Source organism: Falco rusticolus, chromosome 8 (assembly GCF_015220075.1).
Source record: "Falco rusticolus isolate bFalRus1 chromosome 8, bFalRus1.pri, whole genome shotgun sequence".
Classification (NCBI taxonomy): domain Eukaryota; kingdom Metazoa; phylum Chordata; class Aves; order Falconiformes; family Falconidae; genus Falco; species Falco rusticolus.
The window spans coordinates 242114-269284 of record NC_051194.1 but is presented as its reverse complement, the minus strand read 5'-3'; the positions used below and the strand labels follow the sequence as shown (position 1 = coordinate 269284).

Here is a 27171-nt window from a genome sequence, read left to right as displayed (position 1 = left end):
ACACAGCTCCCATCAGCCCAGCTCCCAGCTGAGCCAGTCCCCAGGCCACTCCCTGCAGTAGCCAGCACAGAAGGGCTGCAGGGTGGGCTGTACCAGGGTCTACAGAGAAACACGGGTTTGCACTTCCCAGACAACAGCTGCTTTTTGCAGCACAACTTGGCTCTGGGACACTGGGTCACACTTTGTAATGGCCTGATGCAAACTTTGCAATGAGGCCCTAGAGGAGTCAGGCGGGAGCATCCTAAAGCCACAAGACACTCTCCCAGAGCCGGGCAGAGGGAAGTGACATGGCTCCCAGGGCAGCCCCTGGAGCATGTCCATCCCAGCACTGGACAAACCGGCACACCAGGGCACACAGCGGGTCTGAGGGCAGTGTGGTACCACCACACACAGGCTCAACCAGTCCTTCCTGGTAGCTGGCATCAGCAGCCTCCCAGGAGAGCAGCTTGCCTGGCCGCTGTTCCAGCACAAGGGGCCTGGGACCAGCTCAGCACCACTGCACTGCACCGCCAGCCCCTGGCACTGCTCCATGGGAACCAGGCACCTGCACAGCTGTGATGCCACTGTGCCCAGAGGAAATCTAGTCCCACGGCTCGTAACGGCATGTGCACCAGCCCTGTGCCCCACCACACTCTTGGTGCTTGTGCCGAGGGGGTTTGGCACCCAGGCACTGCCTGCCCTTACCCCACGCCCATCTCTGCCCAGGGATTCACAGCACCGCCTCGCAGGTCCCACAAGAACTGTGGAGCTGCTCTCCCACCCTCCAGTTTCCAGCTCTGTGCACTGTGAGCATCTGGGGCCAGGGAGCCTCCAAGTGCCTCGGTTTTTATTGTCAAATACTGCAGCATACTTTTCTCCATCTCCTCCAGGGCCTTTTCCTTCCTTTCTATACTTTTTCCCCTCCTATCCTTCCTTTTAAAAATTCCATTAAAGAAATAAAAAAACCCATGCAGCTGTTCTGGACAGTGTAAAAGGGAGCTCCAGCCTAGCAGCCTGTTCAGGCCTCCCAAGGCAGATCTGAGCCAGCCGCCCACAAACCATGCTCACAGGAATCTGCAGCTTTCTGCTTCTCCCAGTTTTCTGCAAACCATTACCCCAGGTCAGGAAGACAGACTGGTTCACACAAAGTTCCACAGTGAGTTCAATAAGGTGTGATTTTTACAGATTTCTGTCAAAACACCTTGATGCTTCAACAACAAGAGCCCCCAGGAAGCAGCGACTGCTCACTTCTTCAGCACCACCACCCATGCTGGGACCCCACACCACGGGGGCTGGAGCCAAGCTGCCTGCACTGGGTGAGCTCCTCAGTTACCACTGCCATCTGCACACCCACCCCTAGCAGGCGCCAACACAAATAGCATTTATTATTGAATCTTTGCTGATAATTACAGCCAGTCATCTCGAAAGCCACCATCAGATCAGCATTAAGTGGCCCGGCTGTGGATACCTCATGCACAGTGCTGAGGTGCTGAGTACCAAGGCTAAAGATGGTGACTGCTCCATCCAGAAGAGAGGAGCACTGCACCTGTCGCAGCTGGGGAGGAGGGAGGAGCAGGGCATGAATGTGCCCCATTTGCAGGTGTAAGCACGTTGCTTCTCTCCTGCTTGGATGCTGCTTCATGAATGCTCTTTGCTAACTTGGTCCTGCCATCTCTCAGCTGCTTCAGAGCTGAAGGCTTGCAGTGCACCGAACTCCGGGTGAGCAGGACCTGGAAACACAACACGGATCCTGCTTCCACCAAAATCCCTGGGAACCTCTGTGGGGACCCCGGGAGACACAGCTGCGGGTGCTTTCAGTGACACAGACATGCCAAGCATCCCTGGAGAGCAGGAGCAGGCACAGAGAGGCACTCACCATGACTAAGGCCAAGCCTGACACTAGATAAAGCTGCCGATGCCATCTGGTCCTACAGATTCAGCTCAGCGGGCATTTGTCTTTTCTGAGACATATATAAAGTGCTTTTGAAATTTAAAGCAATAGGTAAGCATAGTGTAATTCTAAAACTAATTAAAAGAAAGCACTGAATAAGAGTTAGGCTTTCCCTTAGGGCAAAGGGTTTATTTTAATTAAAAAAAAAATAATCAAGAGGAGCACTTGAAACAGCAAACATTTAAGAAATGTATATTCACACAAAGATCACATGTCTCTCACAGCAATCATACAAACGAGCACTATCCTTCTTCACCAATGCCAAGGCAACTTCCTATTGCACTACATTTTTAAGATAGCAATTTTCACAAAGATAAGCTTGGAATAATAAAAATAAAAAAGCCCCAAAAACAACAAAAACCCCTCCTTTAAAAAAAAAAACCAAACCCACAACTTTTAACAGCAAGGCCTTCACTGCAGTTGAACAAACAACTCAAGACTGGATGCCTCATCAAAAGCTCATCCAGGAGTTTACAGGCACGACTCATGAAACACTAAGTGAAATTCTGCAGTCAGGCTGACGAAAAGGCTCAGAGCAGATCATCAGTTCCCCTTGACCTTCAAATTTATGAGTCTGCAAAAAGTTAGCTTTGTAGGTTACAGATGTAGCATCTGTCCCCCCAGCTAGAGATGCCTGCAGCCATCACCACAGCGAACTCCCGCCTTCCTTCGAACAAGGACACAGTCCCTTGTGGACTGGTGTGAATGTGCACTGGGGCCTGTGAAAGCACCCAGGGCCAAAGTCATTGTTAACCCTGAAGTTGCTTATTGCTGTAAATAACTGATCTGATGTCCCTCAGCAGATATGGAAAAGGCAGAAGTAAAAGGGTATGGGGAAAAGGAGCAGAAAATTAATTTCCCCAGGCCTTTTATTCCGGCAGAGACTGAAGAAAGTACTTTGCACACCCCATGGCACTGCCAGCCACTGTGGCATCACCCTGTTCCTGTTAACTCCCGCGTGGTCACAGGTGCCACACAGGACAGCATTTCCCAGCTCTCCCTGGGCTGCAAGACCAAAGGAGGTTATCACTTACAGACTCACACAGGGGATACTTCAGTGAAGAGAGCTGCAACACTCCAGATCTATATCAAGAAGAAATCAGAACGTGCTTGGGGTTTTTTTATAGCAGGATCTACACAGAAATTCAGGAGTGGGAGGAATCCATTCCCCAAAAATTAGTTTTACTGGGGTTTTTTTCTTCCTGGAGACAAACGGCAGCAAAGGCAGTGGAGGGGAACAGGGGTCCTGTTCACCTTCGTGCATTCATTCCTGCAGACCCCAGGTGACGGGACAGGTGTCACAGAGCAGGAAATGGGGCTGGCCGTGGCATGGCAGGGCGGTGGGCAGGAGGGAAGTCCAGGCTGACCAGACACCCCCAAACCTGCAGCCATGACGGAACCACAGCAAGACATTCGTGTGCAATGCTGGGGATGCTCCCAGAGGCAGCTGCCCACACTGGCCCCAGCAGCCACACAGCCCATCTGCACAGCCACCGCCTAAAGCCCTTTCTAAGGAACTTCTCCATCTACTCCTGGGGATGGAGGAAGCTGCTGCCATAAGACAGCTGGTTCCAATTCCTTACCAATTTCTCCATGGCAAGGGGAACCATCTGGGGTACCACCTCGTCACCCAGCCATAATTCTCACCCATACCTGGGTGGCTCAAGAAATTTCCAAAACAGCCATAGGGCATGGCAGTGGGGGGCCACGAGAAGCCACATGCATCAGCCCTCACAGCTCACTCTGGGAAGCAGCAAGAAGAGCACATCAGACACTGTAACACCCCACTCAGTGCCAAGTTCCAGCAGCGAATCTGCAGGTTTCATCACTGTCCTGCGCACACACACTTCTACAATAAAGCTTTTCATGGGAGCTCTGACTGACAGAAGTTTGTTTGTTTGTTGTGTTTTTTCCTCATTTTGACAGTGCATGGCAATGGTGAAGGCTAGGGAAAGGCAGCGTGCTCCAGCACTGGTGGCCTGCCTCCCACAAGCCCTGGGTCAGGCACCCCTCCCTGCTTCACCTCGGTTTAGACAAAGACAAGCTGTTCTGCCCTGCGCAGTCCCTGACCTGTCCGCTGCACACAGGCAGCCTGTGCTCCACAGTCCGCCGAGCGCAGTGCCGACCTCCTGCAGAGACACCTCTTGCCAAAGACCCTCCCAACAGTGTCACTGACACCTGCCACTGCTCAGGGAAACTTGATCTTTTTGCCATTTAAACTGTATCTGAATCAAGAACGCTGCCCACATTCATTTCTAAATATAAGGGAAACCTGAAGTTGTAAGCACAACTTGGCTCCTCTGTACACGAGGGCTGGATCCAAACACGAGTGTTCCAGCAGAGTGGTGACGGCACCAACAGGACGTCAGAGCCTCAGGGGCAGCCGAGAACAGAAGGGGATTTGACAATGGACACATTGCCATTTGACTTCACAGACAGCCTGAATGCTGGGATCGTCAAAGGTGATTTAATTGCCCACGATTTGGAGAAAGGTGGACTCAGAGGTTTGCAAACCATCCTGGTGATGGATGGCACAGGAGATCCCCGAAGTGGGTCCCACTTTCAGCACCCACCAGGCTGCCTGAGCAGCAGCCGCTGGCATGCTCTCGCCTCTAATGGGGCTCCCAGCATCACCAGCTGAGGAAGACATGCCAGGACAAAGAAAAACCACCGATATATCACTGCATTATGAGACACGAGGTCGAGAGCTGAGTGGCTTCAGTTGCACAGAACATAATGGATGCTGGATGGTGTCCAAAACTTTGAATCCCTCCCAGCTCCGGAGAGTTCTTAAACCAAGCAAGTTTTTCCAGCTGTCACAGTTCTGCTGCCTCAACCCAGAACTGACACAGCCTGAGACCACCCTTGCGAGAAGGTAACAGGAGCCCCTGGTCCACTAGCTTGCGAGATGATGCGCACTGGCATGAAAAGTATAAGCAGAGGACCTGGTGTGTCAGACCTGCTGTGCCGTGGGGCACCCAATCCCCAGCCTATTTTTATCGGTGGGCAGCAATGCTCTTCAACCGATGCCCTGACGCAATAGTGCCAAACGCGTGTGCCATGAGACAGCCCTGCCTTATCTGCTGTACTGGGGTGGCTAGCAGGACATATTCACATGCCCCAGAACCTACGCCAAACTTGTACTAATAAGAGTCAGTCACCAGCTCTTGTGACTGCAGAAAACTTTCCAAATGCCAGAGCAAAACCGGTGCAGAGAGGTCCCCTTGCGTCAGTCTCTGATTTAGAGCCTTACCCTTCTGTTTGCCAATTATCCCCAGATTATCAATTTTGCATAGGTTAACACTGACAACTGTAACAGCTACCGCGAGCTTTGCTCAGTGAACATCATAACGGTGGGAAAAGAAGGGGGAATTGGAAAAAGAAGGAAAGATGCTGAAAGTGAGACACAACAGATTAAAACTTTTTCCAAGGAGAAATACGCAGGGAAAGGAGCACTAGTGTTTTGTGAACGCAAGGAAAAGGAAGTCATGTTGCAAAGGAACGATAATAAGTGAATGGGAAGAGGAAGAAGACAAATGTCACTCATTTACCCCAAGGAGTAACGAACACATTCCCAAGGGCACTAACAAATTATTAAGCATTTCTTTCCTCATTACTACACCTATTTCATACATGGTTTTGCCAAGTCTGAGAAGCATTAGACAGGACTGGCAGAGGGCAGCTGCCGCTGCTCCAACCCAAGCATGTTTTCTCAAAACAGTTCTTCAAATTTGTGTCTCATGCATGTCTGGATGGGCAGACTGCCACAGGGCTGCAGCTGTGGGATGGAAATGCTGCCTACTACTTCAGGGGATGGAATAATGGTTAAGTCACACACACAACCGTAACAAACCTCAGCACCAGCCTGGACCACGGACAAGGGCACTGGGAGAATGGGAGGTTCTGCTGGAGGGGCCAAGGCGTGGGAAGGCAGTGAAGAGGGGATGGCCCACATTTCTTTTTGGGTCAAGCATAACCCCTGGGCTATAGCTGACACGGAAGCCGGACTGGGACTCAGGCTACAGATGCTCCCATGCAGACCAACAAGCTAGACCCACCATAAGGCTTTGCAGGGCCATGGGGCAATGGAAACCCAACACCATCACCAAGGAACTGTGCCAGGAAAAGTCAGCCATAGCAGTCCCAGACCTGCACCAGCAACAACTACCAGCTCACTGACAGTCACGAGACCTGTTTGCTCCTACACGTTTCAGTGCTTAGATTGGGCCCACAGGAATGCTGGTTCCGAGCACAAAGGCACTAGTAGCGAACACCACCACCCCTCTCTTGCCATTGTATCATTTCAGAGGTGAGGAGAGGTTTCTGAGGGCTGCCAGGCAGACACAGGGTAGGTGCACATCGGAGCCAGTGCTCAGAGTAGCCCCACAATGTCAACACCAAGCTCTACCATGTAGACCCAACACCTCGTCTCTTCCCAAGCACCCAGAACCACAAGACCCAATGCCTCAGGCCTGAGGGAAACACATGCTTGAAAGGTCTGGGCAGGACCATGTCAAAACAGGCACAAGAAGGTCCAAGGGAAAAGTAAGAAGAGCCACAGGCTGCATGCAACACGCAAGAGAAAAAGTATTCTGGGAACAACGTGGCAGGTATGAGATTACAAACTAAAGCTTTCAGCTACTTCTTTGAAGATTTTAGTTTGCATTTGGGAAGGCTGCCAAAATTCATAGCACATGTGAGCAGGACACCAGTGACTGCACCAGAAGACCTTTTAAAGCAATGTCCTGAGTGAGTCCTACCTTAGCAACCTGCCAGTGGTGCCCTGGGACCTCCCGGCCCCTAACAGCATGTGGTCCTAAAAGCACATTCACCACGATTAGGTACCCCACCAAGAGCCCCCATTCTCAGCTGGCAAGACTTCAAAGCAGCACAGTCTAGTTGCCTTTAACAAAGCATAAGATAGATACTTACCCATTAATATACTCAACAGCTTTTGAACTCTAGAGTTTACTCCAACAATTCGGTACAGCCCTTGCTCATTGATCCCTAGGGAAAATAAAGAGCTTATTATGAGAATGTCATGAGAGCTACTAACATTTATTTCATTTCTTTGGCTTCTCTAAAACAAAAAATAATTGAGCCCTCTCACCAACTACATACAAAATTATAGAGGAAGGTAAAATTTTGTTTTGATGTCAAGGCTTTCACATATTGATTAAAAGTATTACCCCCAATTAGCTCAGGAATAAAAGATCTAAGAACACCTTTCCACCACTGCACAGTCAGCAAGGGAGTTAAAGCTGCACTGTGAAGGATCTGAGCTTAACATACAACACAGGGGCAATTTGGGAAAATTTTACTGCGCCAAGTTCTTTAGGTTGAGGTCTAAGCCTTTTTGTGTGTTCTTCATACAAGGAATAACAAGGCCTTGAACCAAATTACTTGCTAGGGCAGAGAGCAGTCAAGGGATGCAGTGACAGAAGCCCCTTACCACTGCAGCAGCCCAGGCTGGGTAAGCCACACCTCCCAGGCTGGAGCTCTCCCCAGGAACCACACTCTTGCCTTGTTTGGTCTCATCTGGCCATTTGTTTGGGGTTTTTTGTTTGTTTGTTTGTTTGGGGTTTTTTCTTTTTAATTTGCCTCCAGGTGTTCCTTTGCTCTTGACAGCAGCTCTGCATTGCTTCCAGCATTATAGGGGAAAATGTCATATTTGAATAGCCCACAGCGTATTACGATGCCTATGTGCAGGAAGAAGACCCCCATGAAAGAACACGGGCAGAAATACAGCCAGCTCAGAGCTCTACTCAGCTGAAAGTTTCCTGTGAGGCCTCTATCTTATCTATTCATATAAGTAGAGGCACCAGCACTATCAGAAACTATGTGCAAATGAGACCCATACTTCACTGTGAGGGGCTCAGGCGCTCACAAGATAGCCCGTCTGTATATAAATAGTCTTTGCAAGGGTTTAGGGGAAGGATTGCAATGCTCATCTATCTGCTACCCCACATGGGAGGACATGCTTTGCAGCAGTACCACATGAAGGGATGCTCAAAAGAAGTCCCCGGCTCTGGTCCCTTCCCCCATTTTGGGTATCTAGTGCTTTATCTCCTAACTCTGCCCTTGATGTTTGCTTAGCCCCTGCTAGCTCCGGCCACAGGGCAAACGTGTGTCTCAGCAAAGGCACCTGCCTGAGCATATGACAGGGTTTATCTGGTGTGGGTCTCCAAGGGTTAATGAATCATTTTTGTTCATGAAAAGAGCAGATAAGCAATTGCTCCACTACAAACAGCTACAAGGCTGTCCCCCAAAACAAGATCATCTGGTGAACTGCTCTACCTCTTGTTTCGACAGCATGTATGCATTTCTTGATAATGCTGAAGCCAATATTATCCAACTGGGCAGCTGAAAGGGAAGAGAAGAGAGAAGTGGTAAATACCTAGCAGAGGGACAGCTTCACGCTGAGCACAATGTTCATCCTGCAGTTGTAGCTGACATTCACAGCAATACTGTATCACTGCTCAAATGAGGCGGGGAAGAAGGAGATAAATTAGGTGTTCAGGGTGGGAAGGTATCAATACAGTAGCTTGCACCAGATGTCACTCAGGCAAGCACTGAACGCTAGTCCATTTCAGCCTCTGCATCCCTCTGAACAGGCACCTCCCATACCCGCCAAGCAGCAGAGCCCCGAGCTCTGTCAGGCAGTTACATATGCAGTTGGTCAAAATATTAGCTTAGGATGAAGGTGAGATAACCCAAAGAGACCGTTGTCTGGAAAGCTGACAACAGGTTGCCTGGAGAAAAAAAAAAAAAAAAAAAAAAAAAGGAAAGCATATCTATTTTTGACACAAATCCTTGAAAATGGCACATGAGGCAGCTTGCTTGATGAGTTCCAGCTAATTCCTAGAAATCCTTTCAGCTTGCCACTCCGCTAACTAAGCCATCTATATGCTGGAGAGATGCCTTCATCTCGAGGCCATCTCCATCACCCCACGCTGGGGACCACCTGCATAGCTGGGGTATGCAACTGACCTCCCAGGCTCTGCCTGGATGGCAAGGCAGGAGCCTTTGGTGCCTTGCATTTCTTCTTGGGGCTTTTCAGGGGGTTTTGTACAAGTGCAGTTTTTTTCAAGGACAAGCTATAAGACAGATTAGAGCATTGAAAAATTACGCTAAAAGGATAACAGGGAAAGAAGTGGAAGAGAGAAGCAGGAGATAACTGAGCAGCAACTGTGAAGGAAAATGAAGTAAAGAAATCAAAAGAAAGTTGAAAGCACGAGGGTAAAAACCTAACACAGACAGGGCCAATAGCATGTGGCAGCACGAGAGTAATGAGGACTGGGAGATGGGAATGAATTTTGGGCCAAAACTCTGCCTGAAGACTTTCCTGTGCCCAGCGGGAGTGGGGGACCTGTCCCTGGGGAGCCAGCCAGCACCAACACCAGCCCCCAGCCAACACTTGCACCCTGCCTGCACTAAGCTTGAGGCAGACACTCCAGCTCCCCCAGCACTGCAATAGCTCAGCTAAACAATATTGTCTTGTGAACACTACATGTTACATCCCATTTACACTCACTCTATACAGATGTGCACAGTTCAAGAACAGCCCCTTCTTTTATTAGCACAAATGAAATATTTATTTGGTGCAAATTAGGATGTCCTGAAGGCAGCTGACTCTGCTTGAGAGTAAGATCTAAAACATTTGAGTTAACGGAATGTAAAACTCAATTAACTCATGCCATCACAGGTTTTCACATTTAACTTCAAGGAATTACTAATACATGGATCCAAATACCTGCTGGAGGGATTCATCCCTTAGTCAGTTTTCCACCACTGCGTGGAAAACACTGCCTGCAGACAGTTATTTGTTAAGGAAAATAACTTCCTCCCTACATAAAGGTTTCGGAAACCTTTCATATGGCAGAAGCCCCACAGAGAAGGGTGTGTAAAGTCAGCCCAGGCTGCAGGGCTGAGATGAGCACCCCAGGCAGAGGATATGGGAGGCAGGGCACACAGCCCACCCACCTCCTTCATGCTACCTCAGGCTAAACCCTTTCAACTCAGCTGGCCCTCAAACTGGCAGGGATGCATCTGCCCCACCGCCATCCAACCCCACAGATGGGAGAAGCAAGGCAGAGCCACAAGCCGCTCCACTCCACGTGTGAGGTGTGGGATCTTCCTGGCCATGCCTGACATGGGACTTCACAGCATGGCTGAGCGGTTTAAGGTTGAACTCCGGAAGGCAGAAAAGGTGTAGCATTAGCTTAAAAGCAGATGACCTTATGTCTGCACAGACTTGAGGAAAACTGCATTTTATCAAGAGCACAGCACGAAGGGATCAGAGCCCAGGGCTGGCAGTGTCCTCACAGCAAGGCACATGCAGTGTTACTCCTTTGCATTCCCCCTGCTCACATCATCTATTTAAACACAGATTCACTGCTGTTCCATGAAAAGCTGCCAGCTCACTGGCTGCCTATGGTTTGCATGGTGCAGTCCCTTACTAACCACTTGTTTTGAGATCTCTGCTGGTGGTGTTTCTTGTTTGATAAATGGCACAAGAACCTGAAACAGTGAGACAGTAAAACAGCTCTACTATATTTTTCTGGGCAAGCACACTGAAGTGCCGAGCCAACATAAGGACACAAGTTACAGGATGCCTCTGCCATAGGATGTGCAAATACCCAGAAGCTCCAGGGCCCTTTGCTAGGCACCTGGAGGGCTTTCCACCACTGCTCCCAACCACACTCCAGGCATGGATCATAGAATCATAGAACAGTTTGTGTTGAAGCGACCTTAAAGATCATCCAGTTCCAACCCCCTGTCAGAAGCAGGGGCACCTCCCACTGGCCTAGGGTGCCCCAAGCCCTGTCCAGCCTGGCCTTTGAGCACTGCCAGGGATGGGGTACCCACAGCTGCTCTGGGCAGCCCATGCCAGCACCTTGCCACGCTCATGGTAAAGAATTTCCTCCTAACATCTAATCTAATCTACCCTCTTTTATTTTAAAACCATTAAAACAATGTACTGTCAATCAGTGGGGCACAGCCTACCCTACCCCAAATCGCTGATAAACACAAGCACAAGGGTACTGGAGAAGCAAGAAACCATAGTGCAGAAACCTTTTTGTACAGACAAACCCAGCTCAGTAGGCCTTACTGGCCTTAGCTTAGTACCGGCCATAACCCTGATCTTTTGGTATCCCTGCATGGTGTTATCCAGCCAACGCAGATCACCATTTCAGGCTCTCTGCCACATACTTTAAGTACCAACCCATTCCGTCAATCAGCAGTTTTCCCCCAGCCCCTTGCATGCTTGAACTTGAGCAGAAGACACCTCCAAATGCACGCCCTCCCCTTGCAGACCCCACCACGCCACCACTGAGCAGGAGGCTAGGGCTGCACCTTTCCACAGCACTCAGCAATAGCAGAGGTAAGAAACCAAGCAGTCCTCCTAGATGGAAGTGACCAAGCATAATCCTCCTAACTAGATGAATAAGCTCTTCCACTCATTGCTGAGCTCTGGATCAGGAAAGGTCAGGGATTTATTTGCAGTAGTTATATCCAGAAATAATACCTGATTAAATATTCAAAGTGCCTTTATTCATCCTTAAATTTAACTTTTAGTGAGTATTGTAAAAGCTTGATTTTCCCTCTCACAGAAGCAGCTTCTCTATCTCATTCATTTACCCTATGTTTCAGCTCAGCAACAGCACAGACCAAAGTGGGAGTTGTACCTACTGCTGTCCAGACTTTGCACTTGCTCCATGCGCCCCAGCAGCACAGCCTGAGCTCTGGTTCAGCAGCTTAGACCCCACTTAGTGTCTGCTTGATAGCGGCTGCAGGTCAGGAAGCGAGGAGAAAGGAAGGGGCAACCAATGGTCTTTTGGGGCGGGGGAGAGCAACGCCTTTTGAGTGTGCCCACAGAAAAGGCAGGGTCTGCAGTCCCAGCAGCTTCAGCCAGACCAAGCCTGGTCCCTTACAGCCCCCTCCTTGTCCCTGCTCTCCTCTGCGCCCTGACAGCAGGACTAGTGCAGCAAGGGGGTTCAGCACGATTAACAAAACAAAGCAAAAAAAGAAAAAACCTGCACAATCAAAAATGCCACCAAACCCAAGCCTTCAGCCAGCTGACCTCGATGAGAGCTGCCACTGCAGCAAAGCAGAGGCAGGAATGTGTGTACAGGAGGGACAGGACCCACAGCCTAGGCTCAGATGGATTTAAGTCATTGTGGAGCTGCCTCTTGCTAACAGCAGGGGTCAAGAAACAGAGAGGGAAGGCAGCAGGGAAAAGCGAACTCTGGGAGCTGCCACAGAAAAGCATGGCCAACATGCTTCTCCTCTCTTCACAGCAGGCATCCCTAATTCCCATCCTCTATGTTTAAAACAGCCTCTCAGTCTTAACAGGGAGCGGATTTACAAACTCTTTTATTATTAGAGGCAATTATTCTCCTCTGTTCATGCATTCAAACCTGCTGCAGGGGCAAAGGCTACAGCCCTGCCTCCTGCTATTCCCCTCCCCTGAAGCTCTCATTCCCCAGGGGAAAGACATGAAACAAAGCTCCAGGCCAAGACATGTCACAGGCTCTTCATACAAGAGCAGCATTTCAGTGCACAACTGAGATGCAGTATTCATACTGTAGTATCAAGAGAAATATTGTACATGAGCAAAGGTGATACACACCGCTTGTATTACAGCTGTTGCATACACACATGTACTTATCTGACCTTCATGTAGCATCATATTTCTAGTGCTACTGAGCTGGTCTCATCCTGTTCTATTCTGCCTAGTAGATTATTTCTATTTAATCCATTAATCTATTTAATCCATTCATTTACTTCATGCTGATATGGCATATCAGAGCATCAGTAAGGGGGTAAGACGACTGAATCAGCTCTGTTCAGCCTCAGGCAACCTTGCTGACTCCAGCTGTGTGCATGTCAGTCATGGCGATGCAAGGTCAAAGCAAGCTCTTCTGCACACCCCACCACACACTGCTTTGCCACGCAATGAAATGCCACGGTAATTATGAATTCTTTCAAAGACTTTATGGAATTAAGAGCCACAGAGAAAGGGAGAAACCAAAAACCAGAGACCAGAGAGAAATGAGTTTTCAAGTCTTACTTGAAGCCTCAAACTACCAGTGAGCTGCCAAGATTGGGAAGTGAAGATTGCTGGGAAAGGCCAGGCCACCCAGACAGGGCAGTCAAGGGACTCAAGGTCTAGGAAAAGCTTATGCAAATAAAGACAGCTTTCGATGAGGTCCTAAACTAATGGGGAATCAAGTGGATACAGAAAAAGGAGAGGGAAATGGTGGGGAGGGGAAGCGAAAGGAGTTCTTCTATGCTCTTCCATGCAATAGGCACAAATGGCCTGGAGGATTTGTTTCCACAGAGCAGGGCAAGTCCTCCTGGTTTGCAAACTAATGCATCTGAATTCAACTGGCTCTAGCCGTGCACTGACACCCACTTACCCCCACCACTCGGCACTGCTTCCTCCCAGCTCCCAAAGAAGATTAAGATAAATCACCTTGTAGGCCAATGGCCATCTGGCTACACAGCAGGATGTAAAACCCAAAAGCTCGGTAAAATTAAATAGATAGTGGCCAAAAGCAGACCTCACTATAGCACTGCAAGTTTCTTTCAGGCTATCATAAGTACAGACAGGAAGCAGAGGTACATCGGTTTTCAGAGTCAGGAATTGCATCCGGACTGCATTCATTTTGTGTCCTTATAGGAAGCTCCTGTAACAAGGACTGCATGGCAAAAAGCCACTCTCTGAATCAATTTTAAGTGTAGCTGGTGAGACAAGCGGTTCACTACAGACATGGTTTTAATGAGAGCTAAAGCAGAGTCAGATGTCTGAACATACCAGTGGCAGTCCCAGTCAGAGGCGTATGTGAAAATAATTGCCACCAGACAGTTTCGAAGCACTGCTATGTAAGCAGCCTTCAGCCAAGGGTCCCAGCACACTCCCCAAATCTGGGGGAGGAGAGTCTACAGAGCAGACAAGGAGGATTGTTCTCATTTTTAAGACAGACCATCAAAATGGTAGAGGTACTAAAAGATAAGAAACTTAGCCAAAGCCTCCTCAGCTGATTAAACGCCAGTGTCGTACTCATCTGGTGAAAACACACAGGGAGAAACTTGGCATTTGGTGTCTTTGTCAGTCTTACTACGCTTTGGCAAACACTGAGCTGCTTCGGAGAGGGAGGACCGATGCGCGGGTTGCAGTCATTACCAGCATAAGAAACAAACAACTTTCCAAAGCAGCACAGGCATCCCGGGGCCAGGCTAGGAACCGACATGGGAGGCAACTGTGGGAGCTGCCACCAACCAGTGGACATACTGGCTTTCTCAAAGCCACCAGCCTCCAGCACCCCGAGCGTGGGCATCCAGCTAGGGATCAGCCTAGGGGCTGCAGCACGTCCTGCCAGGCTGCACCACGGGGCTGCAGCCCACCCTCCAGGCTGAGCATCACCCCATCAGCCCAGTGCCCGATAGAATGAGATGCTCCCCTCCAACACGTATACCCATCTCGGATTAAGCCCAGGAAAATAATCTGTCTGTATGCCAGCAGCGGTCACCGCAGGCAGCCCTATGCTGCCTGCAGGCCAGCCTGGTCCTGCCCACACCCCTGCTAATGTGGGCCCTTGATGAGGCTGTGCACAACTAACCACAGGCAGCATCCGGGGCTCAGGGGACACAAACAGCCTGGCAGTGAAGAGCCCAGGTGCAGCACCATCGCCCAGACAGCTCACACCTCAGGAAACCCCGAAGAGGCATTTAGGACCCCTGACCTGGGATCCATTGCAAGCTTGGCAGCTAAAGACCAGGATTAGACAATACAAATAACCCTGGGAAAGTCATGGACACACTTGACTTGAGCTCTTACCATCTTTAAAGAACCACCATTACTTTTCAGGATGATGCAGTGTAAGGCACATCCCTGTGAAGATTTCTGGCTTACAGCATGTAAGATGGCAAAGTCATGGTTTGACAAGTGCTTCTTTCTGAAGCTGTCATTACTTCACCAATCCTGCCTCTCACCCCCATCCCTAAGGTTTTCCCTGGTTTTGCATCACCCCTCACCAAAGTTCAGAAGACTGTTATTTTAACATGTTTCTTGAGCCAAATCACCACACACTCTGCTGGCAGAGACAGAGGTTGTGTGCATGGAACATGCAGAGCAGTGACAGTTCATGGCCAGGGTAGGACAGAGTTGAGCAAGTACTGTTCTCTGTGCCTCAAAAAACCCCTCATTTTGCCCCTCTGTAAAATGGAGAAAAGACAGAGCTGTTCTACACAGACTTCATACCCAGCTGGGGCATTAGCCATACCATCCTTCACGAGCATAAGGCACAGCAATTTAACTGCGAGGAAGTTAACACCTATGGGATGAGATGGATGCACAGTTGATGATGAGGACAAACAGGGAAGGGAGAAGCCACAACGGAGAGAGCAGACAGGAGGAAGAGACTGTTTTGTGCAAGGGCTGAAAATGGGTGTGAGGAACATCATGTGCAAATTATACCTATTATTGTGAGAAAAATACTTCTACTCAAGATTAAAATGCCCTATCTGAGGCAGCATAAAAATGAACGATTTATTAACCATCAACCTGGGCTGGGCTCCTGTGGATCAATGACTTTGGGGGAAGGAGGGAAGGGATCAGAGTTTTGAGTATTGCAATTATGGCAATTCAAACCTACTGGAAAATGGCTCAATTAAGGGTTTTGAAACAGAGCCAGGACCAGGTGCAACTGCTCCTCTAGCAAGAAAAACAAGTGCTTTCTTGACTCAAGTCTTTGATTGCCTGAACTACAATAAAACCAGCTTTTATATTTTTAGGGGCTCTTGTTGACAATCCTGATTAGGCAGGACATCCTTACTCTTTATATTTTTTACTCCAGTTTCCCTTTGGAAAAGGCATGTTCATCCTTCACGTCCTGGTCCAGAAAGGAGAGCTGGTTGGCCCAAGATGCCACCTGCACTCGTTGGCTCTGACAAGCAAAAGGAGCCAGCCCAGGGGCATGCCAGCAACCCCTGCACCACTGCTGCAGTCTGGGGACACCTGGGTGCAGGGCGGGCAGGAGGGGATGCACCCTGAAATGTTGAGAGAACTTCTTGGCATTGCTCTCCACGACCCCAAGTCCCACCACCAAGTTTCTGCACCAGCTCCCTGCTGGGTGCCAGATACAGCTCCTCCCTGGGGCCACCCTGCGGTCCCCAGGCCAAGCTCTGTCACCCCACACCCCTGGCCCAGGGGAGCACACTTCAGCCCAGTGTCCCCAGCACCGGCGGCTCAGCATCTCCTGCTAACCCACCAAAGTCTGCGCACCACACAGCACTGCCACCTTCTCGGGGTCTGGCTTGGTAAGAAATACTTACTGCCTTCACTTTGGTTGTCCTTGTTCGAGTTGTAGACCTGGAAAACACAAGAGGAAAGTCTTATGAAGATACTGGCTCCACCTGGGAAGGGACTGCTGACACATCTGGTGTCACCCTGACTGGTCTCTGCTGTCAGGAGGACCTGCCTCGACCTCCCCCAGCAGCAAGGTCCCCAAAGACCACCACAGCCTTCTGCATTCCAAATGCCAGGCTGCCACAGCTTTGGAGTTGTATTAAAATAACAACTAGCACAGTTCTTAAAATGAGAGAATGCAAACGGGATGGACTAGGTGAAAACAGAAGCTAAAGGGGCTTTTAAACAGGACGAAGGTGAGGTCAGACTAGATGACCTAATTTAAAGGTTCCTTCCAACCCAAACTGTTCTATGGTTCCTTGCCTCTATGCTCTTTTCAAAGACGCCCTTAAAGAATATAAACTTAGAGCAAAGCAGACAATTCCCTTTACATCTTACAGGCATTGCAGTAACATCTGGTAGGTGCAACTCAGGCAAGGAGTACAAAGCCACCCTCACTCACAAGTACTTACAGACTGAATAAATGAGTTGGGGGAAGAGTAAGAGCGCAAAAGAAATGTCAATTTAGAGAGGACTCGAAATGCAGAAGAATGAGGCAATGTATGCAGCACTGCCCGTGACACAGCCACCCTCTGAGTCAACACCGGGGCTTCACCACAAGACTCTCCTGTCTTCAAATACTGGTGCTCTTCCTCCTGTCCTGATCATTACTACAGCTTGGTTACTTTAGATTAATGTTCCACTGGATACAATAAAGAGGGAGAAAACAATGGTAGAAGGTTTCAATCACAGTTTGAGGATGATTTGAAAGCCTAGCATTATTAAAACTGCAGCTGTAAGAAGATCAGCCTTCGGACAGGTTGTATTTCTCTAGCTCAACTGAGTAAAATGTTTTAAAATAATCCTTCATCAAGCCAGAGCCCCAACAGAAACACACACACCAGCACTCCATCAGTATCAGAAGCTGGAGCTGAGTGTGGCGGCATCCATTAAAACAGGGGAAAAAAGGCTTGTGTAGGCTGCTAAACAAAGCCAGCGGTGTGCACACCCTTCCTCTGCTGGAAACAAAGCTGGGAGCCCCCTTCCACAGGGAACTGATTTAATCACATGCTACCTCCAGAAATAGCAAGCGGCAAAGGGAAGTTTCCAAGGGCGATGTTGATAGCAACACACAAGGCAGCAACAGCAGACACATCCAAGGGGAGTGGGGAGGAGAGGCTCTGACCTGCAATCAAGCAGGCAAGTGTTTCTCGATCTTTCCCACCACAGGCTCCCAGTTAATGACATTAACACTAAGGGCAGAGATTTAGAAGCTGCCCTTGGGCGCAAGGGCCTGTGTGCTTCCAGTGGGATCCCTGCTGTCGGGATTTTCCCCTAGAGCTCCAGCAGAAGCTGACAGTATAATGTTCTCAAAGAATGGGTGCCAGCTGCAGCCAGGCATGCACACTGCTGACCACAGCAGACCTTGCCACCGCATTCACCCTGGGAGCTCCAACACCAGCTCAATATCCCCATTACCCAAATTGCCCCACCCCAAAAAGGCTATGTGTCACATAGCACATCACTGTTAGGCCACCTAAACAGATGCCTTTCTTGGAGGTCATCAAAACACACACTATACAGGCTATTCCTGTGTTCTCCTGGCCTATCGGCCATGGTGCCAGCCTTGGAGAGCCACTGAACTGCAGCTCCAAGGGCATCTCTGTGGTAGCAAAGCAGACGTGAGCAGCTCTCACCCAGCACGCTAGCTGCACGTGCCAGCTGGGGCAGTGAGTTGAATGAGGGAACTTAGTCAGCATTAAAGAATGAAATAACCTTGTTCATTTGTCTCCTGGTTTACTTTAATGGAGGGAGACCTTTCCCTCGATGCCACGCACCACAAGACCACAGCAGTGCTGGTACCAGCCAGGTGGCAGAGGGATAGCTTGCATCAGCTCTGCCCCCCAGGACACATTCAGGGAATCACAGATGTAACAGTGTACCCCAAAACTGGGGGTTTGGACAGAGACTCACCCCTCCACACTAACTCCCACTCTTCCCGAAACACTTCCCAAGGAGCAACCTCCCTCTCCCCCTCTTAGGGCATCTAGCTATGCAATGCAAGTCCAAGTAGAGATTTTTGTTTGCAGGATAAAATCTATCAACCCACATCTGGAAACTGAGGAATGATTCAGCAGCAAAACCAGCTGTAGTCAGCAAGCAAATTTTCATTCAGGAACAGTGTTTATATCAAGAAAATAAAAGAAGTGAAAAGAGGAAAGGAAACCAACAGCAGGCTCCTCTGCCACTGGTGCTGCCTAGTAGCCCCAGCTATGCAGTCAACCTTCCCTAAAGAAGTTTTTCCTCACCAACTTCAGTACCTCCGTTGAGGACCCATTGTGGGGACCAGGGACACACCTTCAGATAACTCTTATTCAAAGGCTTGCACACGCATGGCCCTACCTCAGGATCCCACGCAGACTTCCCACCCTGTACTCTGTCCTGGTTCACCCCAGACGTACAGACTAACACAATACACAATACAAGGGTGACTTGGCTCCTACAGCCTCGATCTCCAGTTACAACTGGGTTACCACCCCAGGGGCCCACCCCATCAGCACCCTGCTTTGCCCTGGGCTGCGGTCCCAGCCCAGCTGCTGCCCTTGCTGAGCACACCCCAGATCCTGTCCTTGGGACATGAAAGTATTTTCCATTCTTATGGGTCAGCCCAGGTTTCAGCCACTTGCTCTGGCACCTGATGTGCTTCCTGGTACAGATCTGCTATCCTTCTCCCAAGGGTTTTCTCTGTTCCCTGGGCCTAAAGGACCAGTCACGGAGCTCAAGTTATAGTGTGCAGCACTCACCTACAGGAAAAAAACGCATCTGCCTGCACATTCATTCTTTCAGTTTGGTTACATTCAACAGTACAGAGATTGTTAATCATCAGAGACTGTTCTTTAAAAGAGAGGAAAAGGACAGACAAGGAAAAACAATGTGCTTATGCCATTAATTGTGAAGTAGGCACACAGTGAAAAGGAAATTTCATGCAGAGGTCAACTATGCAACCATAAAACAAGGAGATACTGTCATCCTGCATCCATCTTATTAAGGACAAACCTTTTATCCATTGTCAGTGTGTTAATCCATTAACACCACTCTACAACATCAGGGTTTTAACCAAGCTCCAATTCTGTAATATAATTTCCTTTTCCAAGAAAAACATTACTTCTAAAAAGGAATTATTTTCCTATACTGCCTCAAGCCTTTTGAAGGGTGAGATATTTTTAGGGTAAGAGAAAGTTTCCAGGTTTGAAGGAAGGTCTACTGTATAAGAGGGCCAAGAGCAAAGCTCCTCCAGTGACCTAAGGGCCATCATCTGCCCCACTGTCAGAAATGTGCCCTATGGGGAGCCAGACTGGACTGGCCCAGCCCACACAGACCCCTCGGGCTCTTGTCATGGCTAAGGACGTTCCTGTCCAGCCTGGCTTTACAGGTATTAATATTCCACTTTTTCCAAAATAGCTTTGATAATATGCAAGGCTTAACACTCAAGGACACATTTTGAGATTAAGCCTCATATGCAAGTCAGTCAGCCAATGAACAAACCTTCCTCCCTGTGAAAGGGTGCTGAATTTTAAAGAGGTTCTTACTATTCTTTATACCCAAGTCTCCATTGATTACTGATAAAAAGTTACAGATTGTTCAGACAGGAACATGCTTCCTCTGCACTGTCCTCCCTGTAACTCCACCACACTGTTACACTGTCAATTCATCTTCACAGCACTACAGAAAATTATAAATCCAATTACTTCTACAAGGGATGGAGGCAATGGAGGCCCTAGGCTCCCTGGCACTCCCCATGCACAGCGTGCTCTCCAAGCTGTCTGATCCTGGTGACTGCAACCCAGTCCAGAACAAAAAAACTCAGCATATAGAAAAACTCAGCACAGCTGAAAAGACCTCCAGTAATCCACAGAGCTACTGGGTTGCTGGACCTGTGTTGAGACAACAAAGATCTCTGAAGCTCTCTGTACAGAACTGCTCTTCTAGCAGAAGCTGTGAAGCCACCCCTGACCCTCCAAGTCTTCCTGGCAGCCCAAGCCTACTGCTGCTCATGGTCCTTGGGCAGAACCACTGGTCTGTGGATGCAGCCAGCGTGGTGACCATGGCTGTTTCTCCTCCTCTGTGCTCAAATCCAGCGTAGGCAACCATCCCAACTACCTGCCAACCATGCAGAGCCTTTGGCTGGAAGAGTCTTCCTCAGGTTCAGGGCTGCCCACCCGTGCTGGCTGCACAGCAGCACAGCTGCTCTGCCAGGGCACAGGACCAAAGGGACCATGAGCCTGTGGAGAGGGAAACACCTCACTTTGTTGTGTTAAGGAACCAAACCAGTTGTGAAACAGTTGCAGTATCTCCTTAGCAATGCCCTCTGAGCTACCTCAGGCATGTAGACGGGCATTGTCAGGGGCTGCACAGGACACAGGGGAATGGCATGTCTGGGGTGGACCCACAGCTGCAGCTACATCTGTCCCAGGAGAGATGGACACCAGGCTGGGAGCACACAACCTTCAGAAACCTCTTCTAAAACTCTCCTCCAAACAACTGCCAAGTGCCAGATTTGAAGAGAGAGGCAGATATATTTTTCCCTCTCCCCAGATCCTCTCTCCTGCACATCTGTGCACAATTGCTGCACTAAGGTTTGCTGCAGGATGCTGTGCAGGTGAGCACTGGGTGCTGGGGCTCAGCATGAGATGCAGCACCAAAGCATGGGGCTCTGAAGCTTGTGCCAGCCCTGTGCAAAGGGCCAGCGTGGCTACACCTTGCAGGGTGACAGCATTTAACTGACAGCACATGTAAGGTTTGCTGAGAACAGGAAGGGGAGAGGCAGGTAGCTCGGCAGACATGCAAATCCCCCAGCACAGAGCCAGATGATAAAATACCATAAAACACATATATTTTTATACACACACCCACACCCCATTTTCCTGTTGTTAACATACAACCTAAACCCAGGAAGCTTCTCAAAGTAAAAGCTTTTTTCACTTTTCAGTATTAGTCACTGACAAAGGGTAGGAAATTTGAAAGAAGAAATTATTTGCTGAGAAGTGAAGGGCCTGTGTCCCACACACCACATGTGGGAACAGGCTCAGTTATAAAACTTACAAAACTGGGGCTAGTGATTAACTTGGAGACAAATCCCTACTACCCTGCAGCACTGCAATTGTTTTAACACCATGCTCTCACTAATTATTCCCATTTGAATGTATCTTCTGAGCCAAAATATCTTCACTAGGAAGTTTCAGAAGTGATGTGTAAAGAATATATATATATATATATATATATATATATATATATATAAATGTACTACTAAATTTGCAGACCTTGACGCCTTGAATTTTGTTTTCTAAATTCATACTGTAGATGCTCAAGTATCATGCACAAAACCAGTTAGTATCTTTTTTTAGTGGAAGCTACTGCTGTTTGATTTCTGTGGAATCACTGGTGTTTGGAGGCTTAAACAAGGCCTTTACAACCTATTATTGAAAGTTCTGAGATTCATCTGTAAGCAATCCAGAAGCATAAATTTTATAAGAGCACAACAGAAATTGCAATTCATTATTATTTTGACACTTGCATTATGCTCAGTTATTAACTCAAACACAGAATCATCAAATGGTTTGGTCGGAAGGGACCTTAAATATCATCCAGTTCGACCCCTTGCCGTGGGCAGGGACACCTTCCACTGGCCCAGGCTGCTCAGAGTTCTGTCTAGCCTGGCCTTGGGCACTGCCAGGGACAGGGCACCCACAGCTGCCCTGGGCAGCCTAGGCCAGCACCTCACCACCTTCAATGTTTAAGATAATTTATCAAAGAACAAGTTCTTCCTGGTGAAATATCTCACTAAATAGACACTGAGTTCTGCAGATGAAATGGCTTTATAGAGATGATTAAGAGGCCTGTGATGTCCAAGCATGTGCTAGCTAGAACAGAGTACCCAGGAAACAATGCCAAGCCACCGTGCTCCCTCACTGTCAGCAGGACGAGCCGGAGGGTGACATCCTCACTTACATCCTACCTGCAACCACAGCTGACTGCTTTCTCAACTCATGTCTCCAGCACCACGTGGACCAAAGTACAGGCAGAAGTAGTAATGCAGGCTGCTGTACTCCAGTTCCCCCCTCAAACTTCAGTTCTGTCATTACTACGTATAAACACCTGTGCTGGAGCTGTGGTTAATATAAACATAAACTGTGGGTTTTCATAATCAAAAATCCAATAGCCACCATCCATAGCATAAAATACTTCTACAGCCACCATTCACAGCCTGATGCCATCTTCTGCTTGCACACAGATAAACTAAGAAGAATCCATCAGTTTTCCAACCTGTTTCTAAGTAAGTTGCACCCATGAGCTTGCGAAGAGAAAACAGGCGCATGCGGGTTGTCTGGGATGAAACTGGACTGGGGGAAAAGAAAAGGAAGTAGCTGGGGTTTGGAGGAGGAACTAAAAGATGACAAGTAATTTTATGTTTATACTTCCTCATTTCAGGGTTCACACGGGCTGCCCATGATGTCTACTAACCTCCACAATAAATTAACTGTGCTTTTATATGGCAATTGTATGCACGCACACATCCTTTATATGAATACACTACATTTCACACACAAAGCAGTTTTTTATTTAAAATTCAAAATGGCCCAACCTAAGCTGTATCCTTTGGAGGTTGCACAGTGTTCAGCACAGCTCCCAAAATCTTTCAGGTTCCAACATTGGCATGAAATTCTGCCCAAATGGCTAAAATCTAGAGGAAAGAATTGTCTGGCTTCTCAGAGGTGGGAGGTGGTGGTGATTTATAGAAAGCCCTAAGCAACAACAGGGCCAGCAGTCCTGTTTGCAGCCACAGACAGAGGGATCTCTGACAAGGAACACACCATTTCACCTAGTCCATGCCTCGGCATGGAAGATTACACCTTCCACTCTTTTTACTAGTGCTAGGACCTACCCTTCAACCCAGAGCTTTCCATTTAGACTAAAACTACTGTCAAAATGGGCCAGTCCTGCCAGATTTCCTTGGTCTCCCTGGAGGAGAGCAATGTTTTTAAAGCCCTGAGCAATAGGAGGAAATGCTGCAGTGTTATGCAATTTCCGTGTGATTCATATCCAGAAATCCTCAAAACGACCATGAACGAGTTTTTCAACCTTCAGCTCAGAAGATGCACAAGCCAAAAGAGTATAAATAGAAATCATTATATTCCTTCAGAACTGGTAGTCCAAATGGCTTGCCAGTCACCCAAGGACAGGTTGTGAAGACACAGGCAGGAGGAGCACAGACATTTTACATGGGTGTTTTGCAACCTTTTTATAAACAAAAAGGGAAAACGGGCAAAAACCAGCACACGGACTGGAGTCCAGTCACTGAGATTGACTCAGATGGTGGTAGGCTGGGTGGTGTCTCCAGCACCCTGAACACCCTGAAGCTGCAAAGCAGCTGCTACACAAGGGCTTGTTCAGCCCAGCAGTGGAAACCGGATGCTGGGGCTCTTACACATCCCTTTCCTACCCGTTCAGTTGCCCTACATGAGAGGAAGAACAGAAGATCCACTTGGAACAAGTCTTTTCTCTTAATGTCTTTTTCACTTGGACACCAATGATGCACCTGATGTCTTTCCTGCAGCCCAGATCCTAAAGACCTCATCCCCTTCAGAGCACAACAGAAACTGAAACACATGAAGATCAGTCCTGGACAATTTGTTTCCAGTCTTACACAAGGAGCTGGAAGCCTAAGAAGCAGCAACCATTAAAGAAAAGGTTTATGAAAACTATTCTGCAATGCCTGTACAAAATCCCTTCAGGATGATATTGTGGAGTGCTCAGATGCTCTTAGGAGAATGCCAGAGAAGACTAACTCTTGCATTCATTTAAAGCTTTGGCAGCACACAAAAATCCCCTCTGATGAACTGCAGCAAAGGTGCTGCAAGTGGCAACAAACAGATTTTGCGTGGAGATCTTGGGTAACTCAAAGTGGTTTCAAGAGAGCAAAACTTCAATGAATTACTGAGCACAGTCAGTTTAAATGATAATAAGGCATTATTTTGTTTCTACTGTTTTTACCACCAAATACTCCATTATTTCCACAGCAATTTAAGAGAAAAAGGAAGTGAAAGAATAGCATTTTCAAGCTTAATTTTAGCAAATACGGGTGGCACGTTTTCTCTGACTGTGAAGACTGAGTTACCTCTTCACTTCCTCAGACTGCTGTCAGATGCAAGCACTTTCAGGGACTTCTGAGAAAGGCCAGTCTGTGAATTACCCGTGTCTTCTGGCCAGGCACATTAGTGCTCACTTTCCTTTTCACATGGCTATGGCTGCATTTCTGTCTTTTCCATGTTACTGCCAAAACTGGCCTTCATGAAGACAGGCAGCCTACAGTCCTCCTACCTCCCCCTTGTTCAGTCACACAGACCATGAGCACCTTTCCCTGGGGAGTGACATCAGAGAAGTTGGCTCCTTGGCTTTGCTTTCCCATGCCGTGGGAGGACAGAGAGAAGGTGATGCCCTGCAGATGGATGGCAGCTCGCCCTGGGGAGCCCCAGAAGTTGCTCTGAAAACCTGACACTCCCCAGGCGAGTGTTTCCATTGCCAGGAACACTTTGTACATCATTTTGCTGCTCTTGCTGTCCCAGTGATGCTTCTGCTCTGCCATTTCACTTGCCCCTGTACAGGCAGGCAGGGCCACCGGCAGGTATCAGCACCACAAAGCACTCCAAATGTCCCACGCCCTTGTGCCTGCCTGTCCATGGGAGGTTGTGGTGCCCTTGCTCAGTGCCATGAGCAGCAGCATGATGTGGTGGTTTCACAGCTGTCCTCAGTTTATCTAACACCATCCTGCAGCTGAAGGGAACCATCTCACCCTCCACACACTCACAGCCATGCTCTCCCACCACTGCTAGCAAAGACAGAGGCAGCACTGGCAGAGCTGCACAGGGAGTCCAATCCAGCTGAAAATTAACCCAGCAAGCCAGTTATTAATATTATTATTACTTGACAGTGTGCAGCCAGATCAGGTTCATAGTGTGGGCATGCAAAGACTTGGTCCAGCACCAGAGAAAGAGAGAATGAACAGCCAAGGACAGAGAGGTGGGTAGGCTCCCCACTTCCCACAGCTGCCCAGACATGGATTGAACTGTGTATGGAAGCACACACTGAGCCAGCCCTGACCCCTGGAGATTGAGAGTACCTCTCCAGCACTGCTGTTGTACCCAAAACCTGCCTACTGATGCCCAGAGCTTACATGATTAGATGCAACACCACGACAGCCCTAAAAGGCAGGGACTATTTGCTTGGGTGCAGGCTCCCAGCAGGCTGCTCAGCCCCATCTCTGCAGAGAGCCATACCCCGTGGCATGCACAGGAATGGCCAGAGCCTCTGGCGACCTGGTGCTCCTTTCACAACATGGTGTAGACACGCCTGGGGAGGGGAGAGCACCACATACCTGCACCCTGCAGCAACAGGGAAGGGGGAAAGAGGAGGGAAGGAGCAAAGGAAGAAAAAGGAAAGAGCAAGATCGGCACAGGTCCATACCACACCAGGCAGGATCCTCTACACCTGACACCCAAGCAAGCTTGGCACACCATTACAGAGCTGCTATGTTGGGATCCCAGCAAAGCACAGAGCAAGAAAGCTCATGTAGAAAAGAGCGTACTTCCTTGTTAAAAGCAGGACACCTGGCAAACTTGATGAAATCAGCCCTTGTTTCTGGCTCTGCCTTATCAAAGCTGTTCTATTTTTGTCCGAGAGCCAGGTTTTCATACTACAAGCAGGATTTTCGGAGCTAGACTACACTGTGTTGTGGCCAGAAATAACCTTCCTTGCTCTCTGAGCCAAAACGATACAGATACAAGTAAGACTGTTCCCAGCCCACATCCCTGCAAACCTCCCTGTGGGGGGCGGGGAATTAAAAATAGGCCGTGCTTCCCCAGTGAAAGACTTGGCAGGGCAGCAGAAACCCACTGTGAAATGCTGGTTTATGTCATTCAAACAAGGGCTGTTCATTTGGAAGAGGGTGGCCCAGGGTCCCTGGCAGCAAGCTCCTTCCTTCCTTCCTTCCCAACCTACTGTTCAGTGCTGAACTAATGCATCGCAGTCTGAGCCACGCCCCCTACCTCGCTTCCCTCTTTCTCTCTCCCTCTCCTTCCCTCCAGCATAAATTTCAGCTCAGAACTTGCAACAATGCCTGAGCCTGATTAAAAGAAAAGAAAATACCAAAAATGAAGCATCTGGGGGCTTGAATCCTCTACACAGGTCTTGCCCTTCTGTCTCTCCAAGCTGAACTAAATGATGGTTCTAATTAAAAACAAGCCCATGTTTTATTACAAGTGCAGGCATTCCCAAGAGCCTCCAAAGCCGAAGCCAACTGGGATACCTGCCAACCATCTGGACTGCTTAGCTCAGCGCAGTTATATAACCTGCTGTGTTTGTCACCCAAGGAAAAAATTACCTTGGTCAAACTATCCACCTACCATGTCTAAATGTTAAAAGGAAATCAAGCAGCAGACACTTTGCGGGGTAGGCAGAAGCGACAGGGAACCAAGCATGTCAGATATACAGAAGTCTCTAGAATAATGTAACTAAAGGTCAACTGCTTTAGAAAAATACATTTCTGGAATAACTAAAGCACTTAAAGTTTCACAGAGCAGCATTTTTGAGCAAGTCCTGCAGAGCAGATACGGCCAGATCAAGTGACTGATGAAAAGTGAAACTTCTACTAGTTTAACAGCTTTCCCTAAGTTTCCTAGGGTGCTTGAGCAACAACTTGCACATCCTGCTCTGCCAACTATCTGCACTGGAGTCCAGCCAGCTTCTCACTCTCCCTCTCTCCTGCAAGCAC

The 27171-nt window shown here is 48.6% G+C and overlaps 1 protein-coding gene across 8 annotated transcripts in view; it reads right to left on the bottom strand.

Annotated features, from left to right (window-relative positions):
- The window catches only part of ARHGAP26 (Rho GTPase activating protein 26), a 196400-nt gene that overhangs the window by 77137 nt on the left and 92092 nt on the right, over nucleotides 1–27171 (bottom strand). For 6 of the 8 annotated variants that reach the window (XM_037398570.1, XM_037398563.1, XM_037398567.1 and 3 more), the window contains 3 exons: nucleotides 16271–16307; nucleotides 8228–8293; nucleotides 6863–6937 (listed from right to left, as the gene is read on the bottom strand). In XM_037398570.1, the coding sequence (XP_037254467.1) occupies nucleotides 6863–6937; nucleotides 8228–8293; nucleotides 16271–16307 (178 nt within the window). The remainder of the gene's footprint in view (nucleotides 1–6862; nucleotides 6938–8227; nucleotides 8294–16270; nucleotides 16308–27171) is intronic. The other 2 variants (XM_037398564.1, XM_037398566.1) reach the window with 2 other exon arrangements.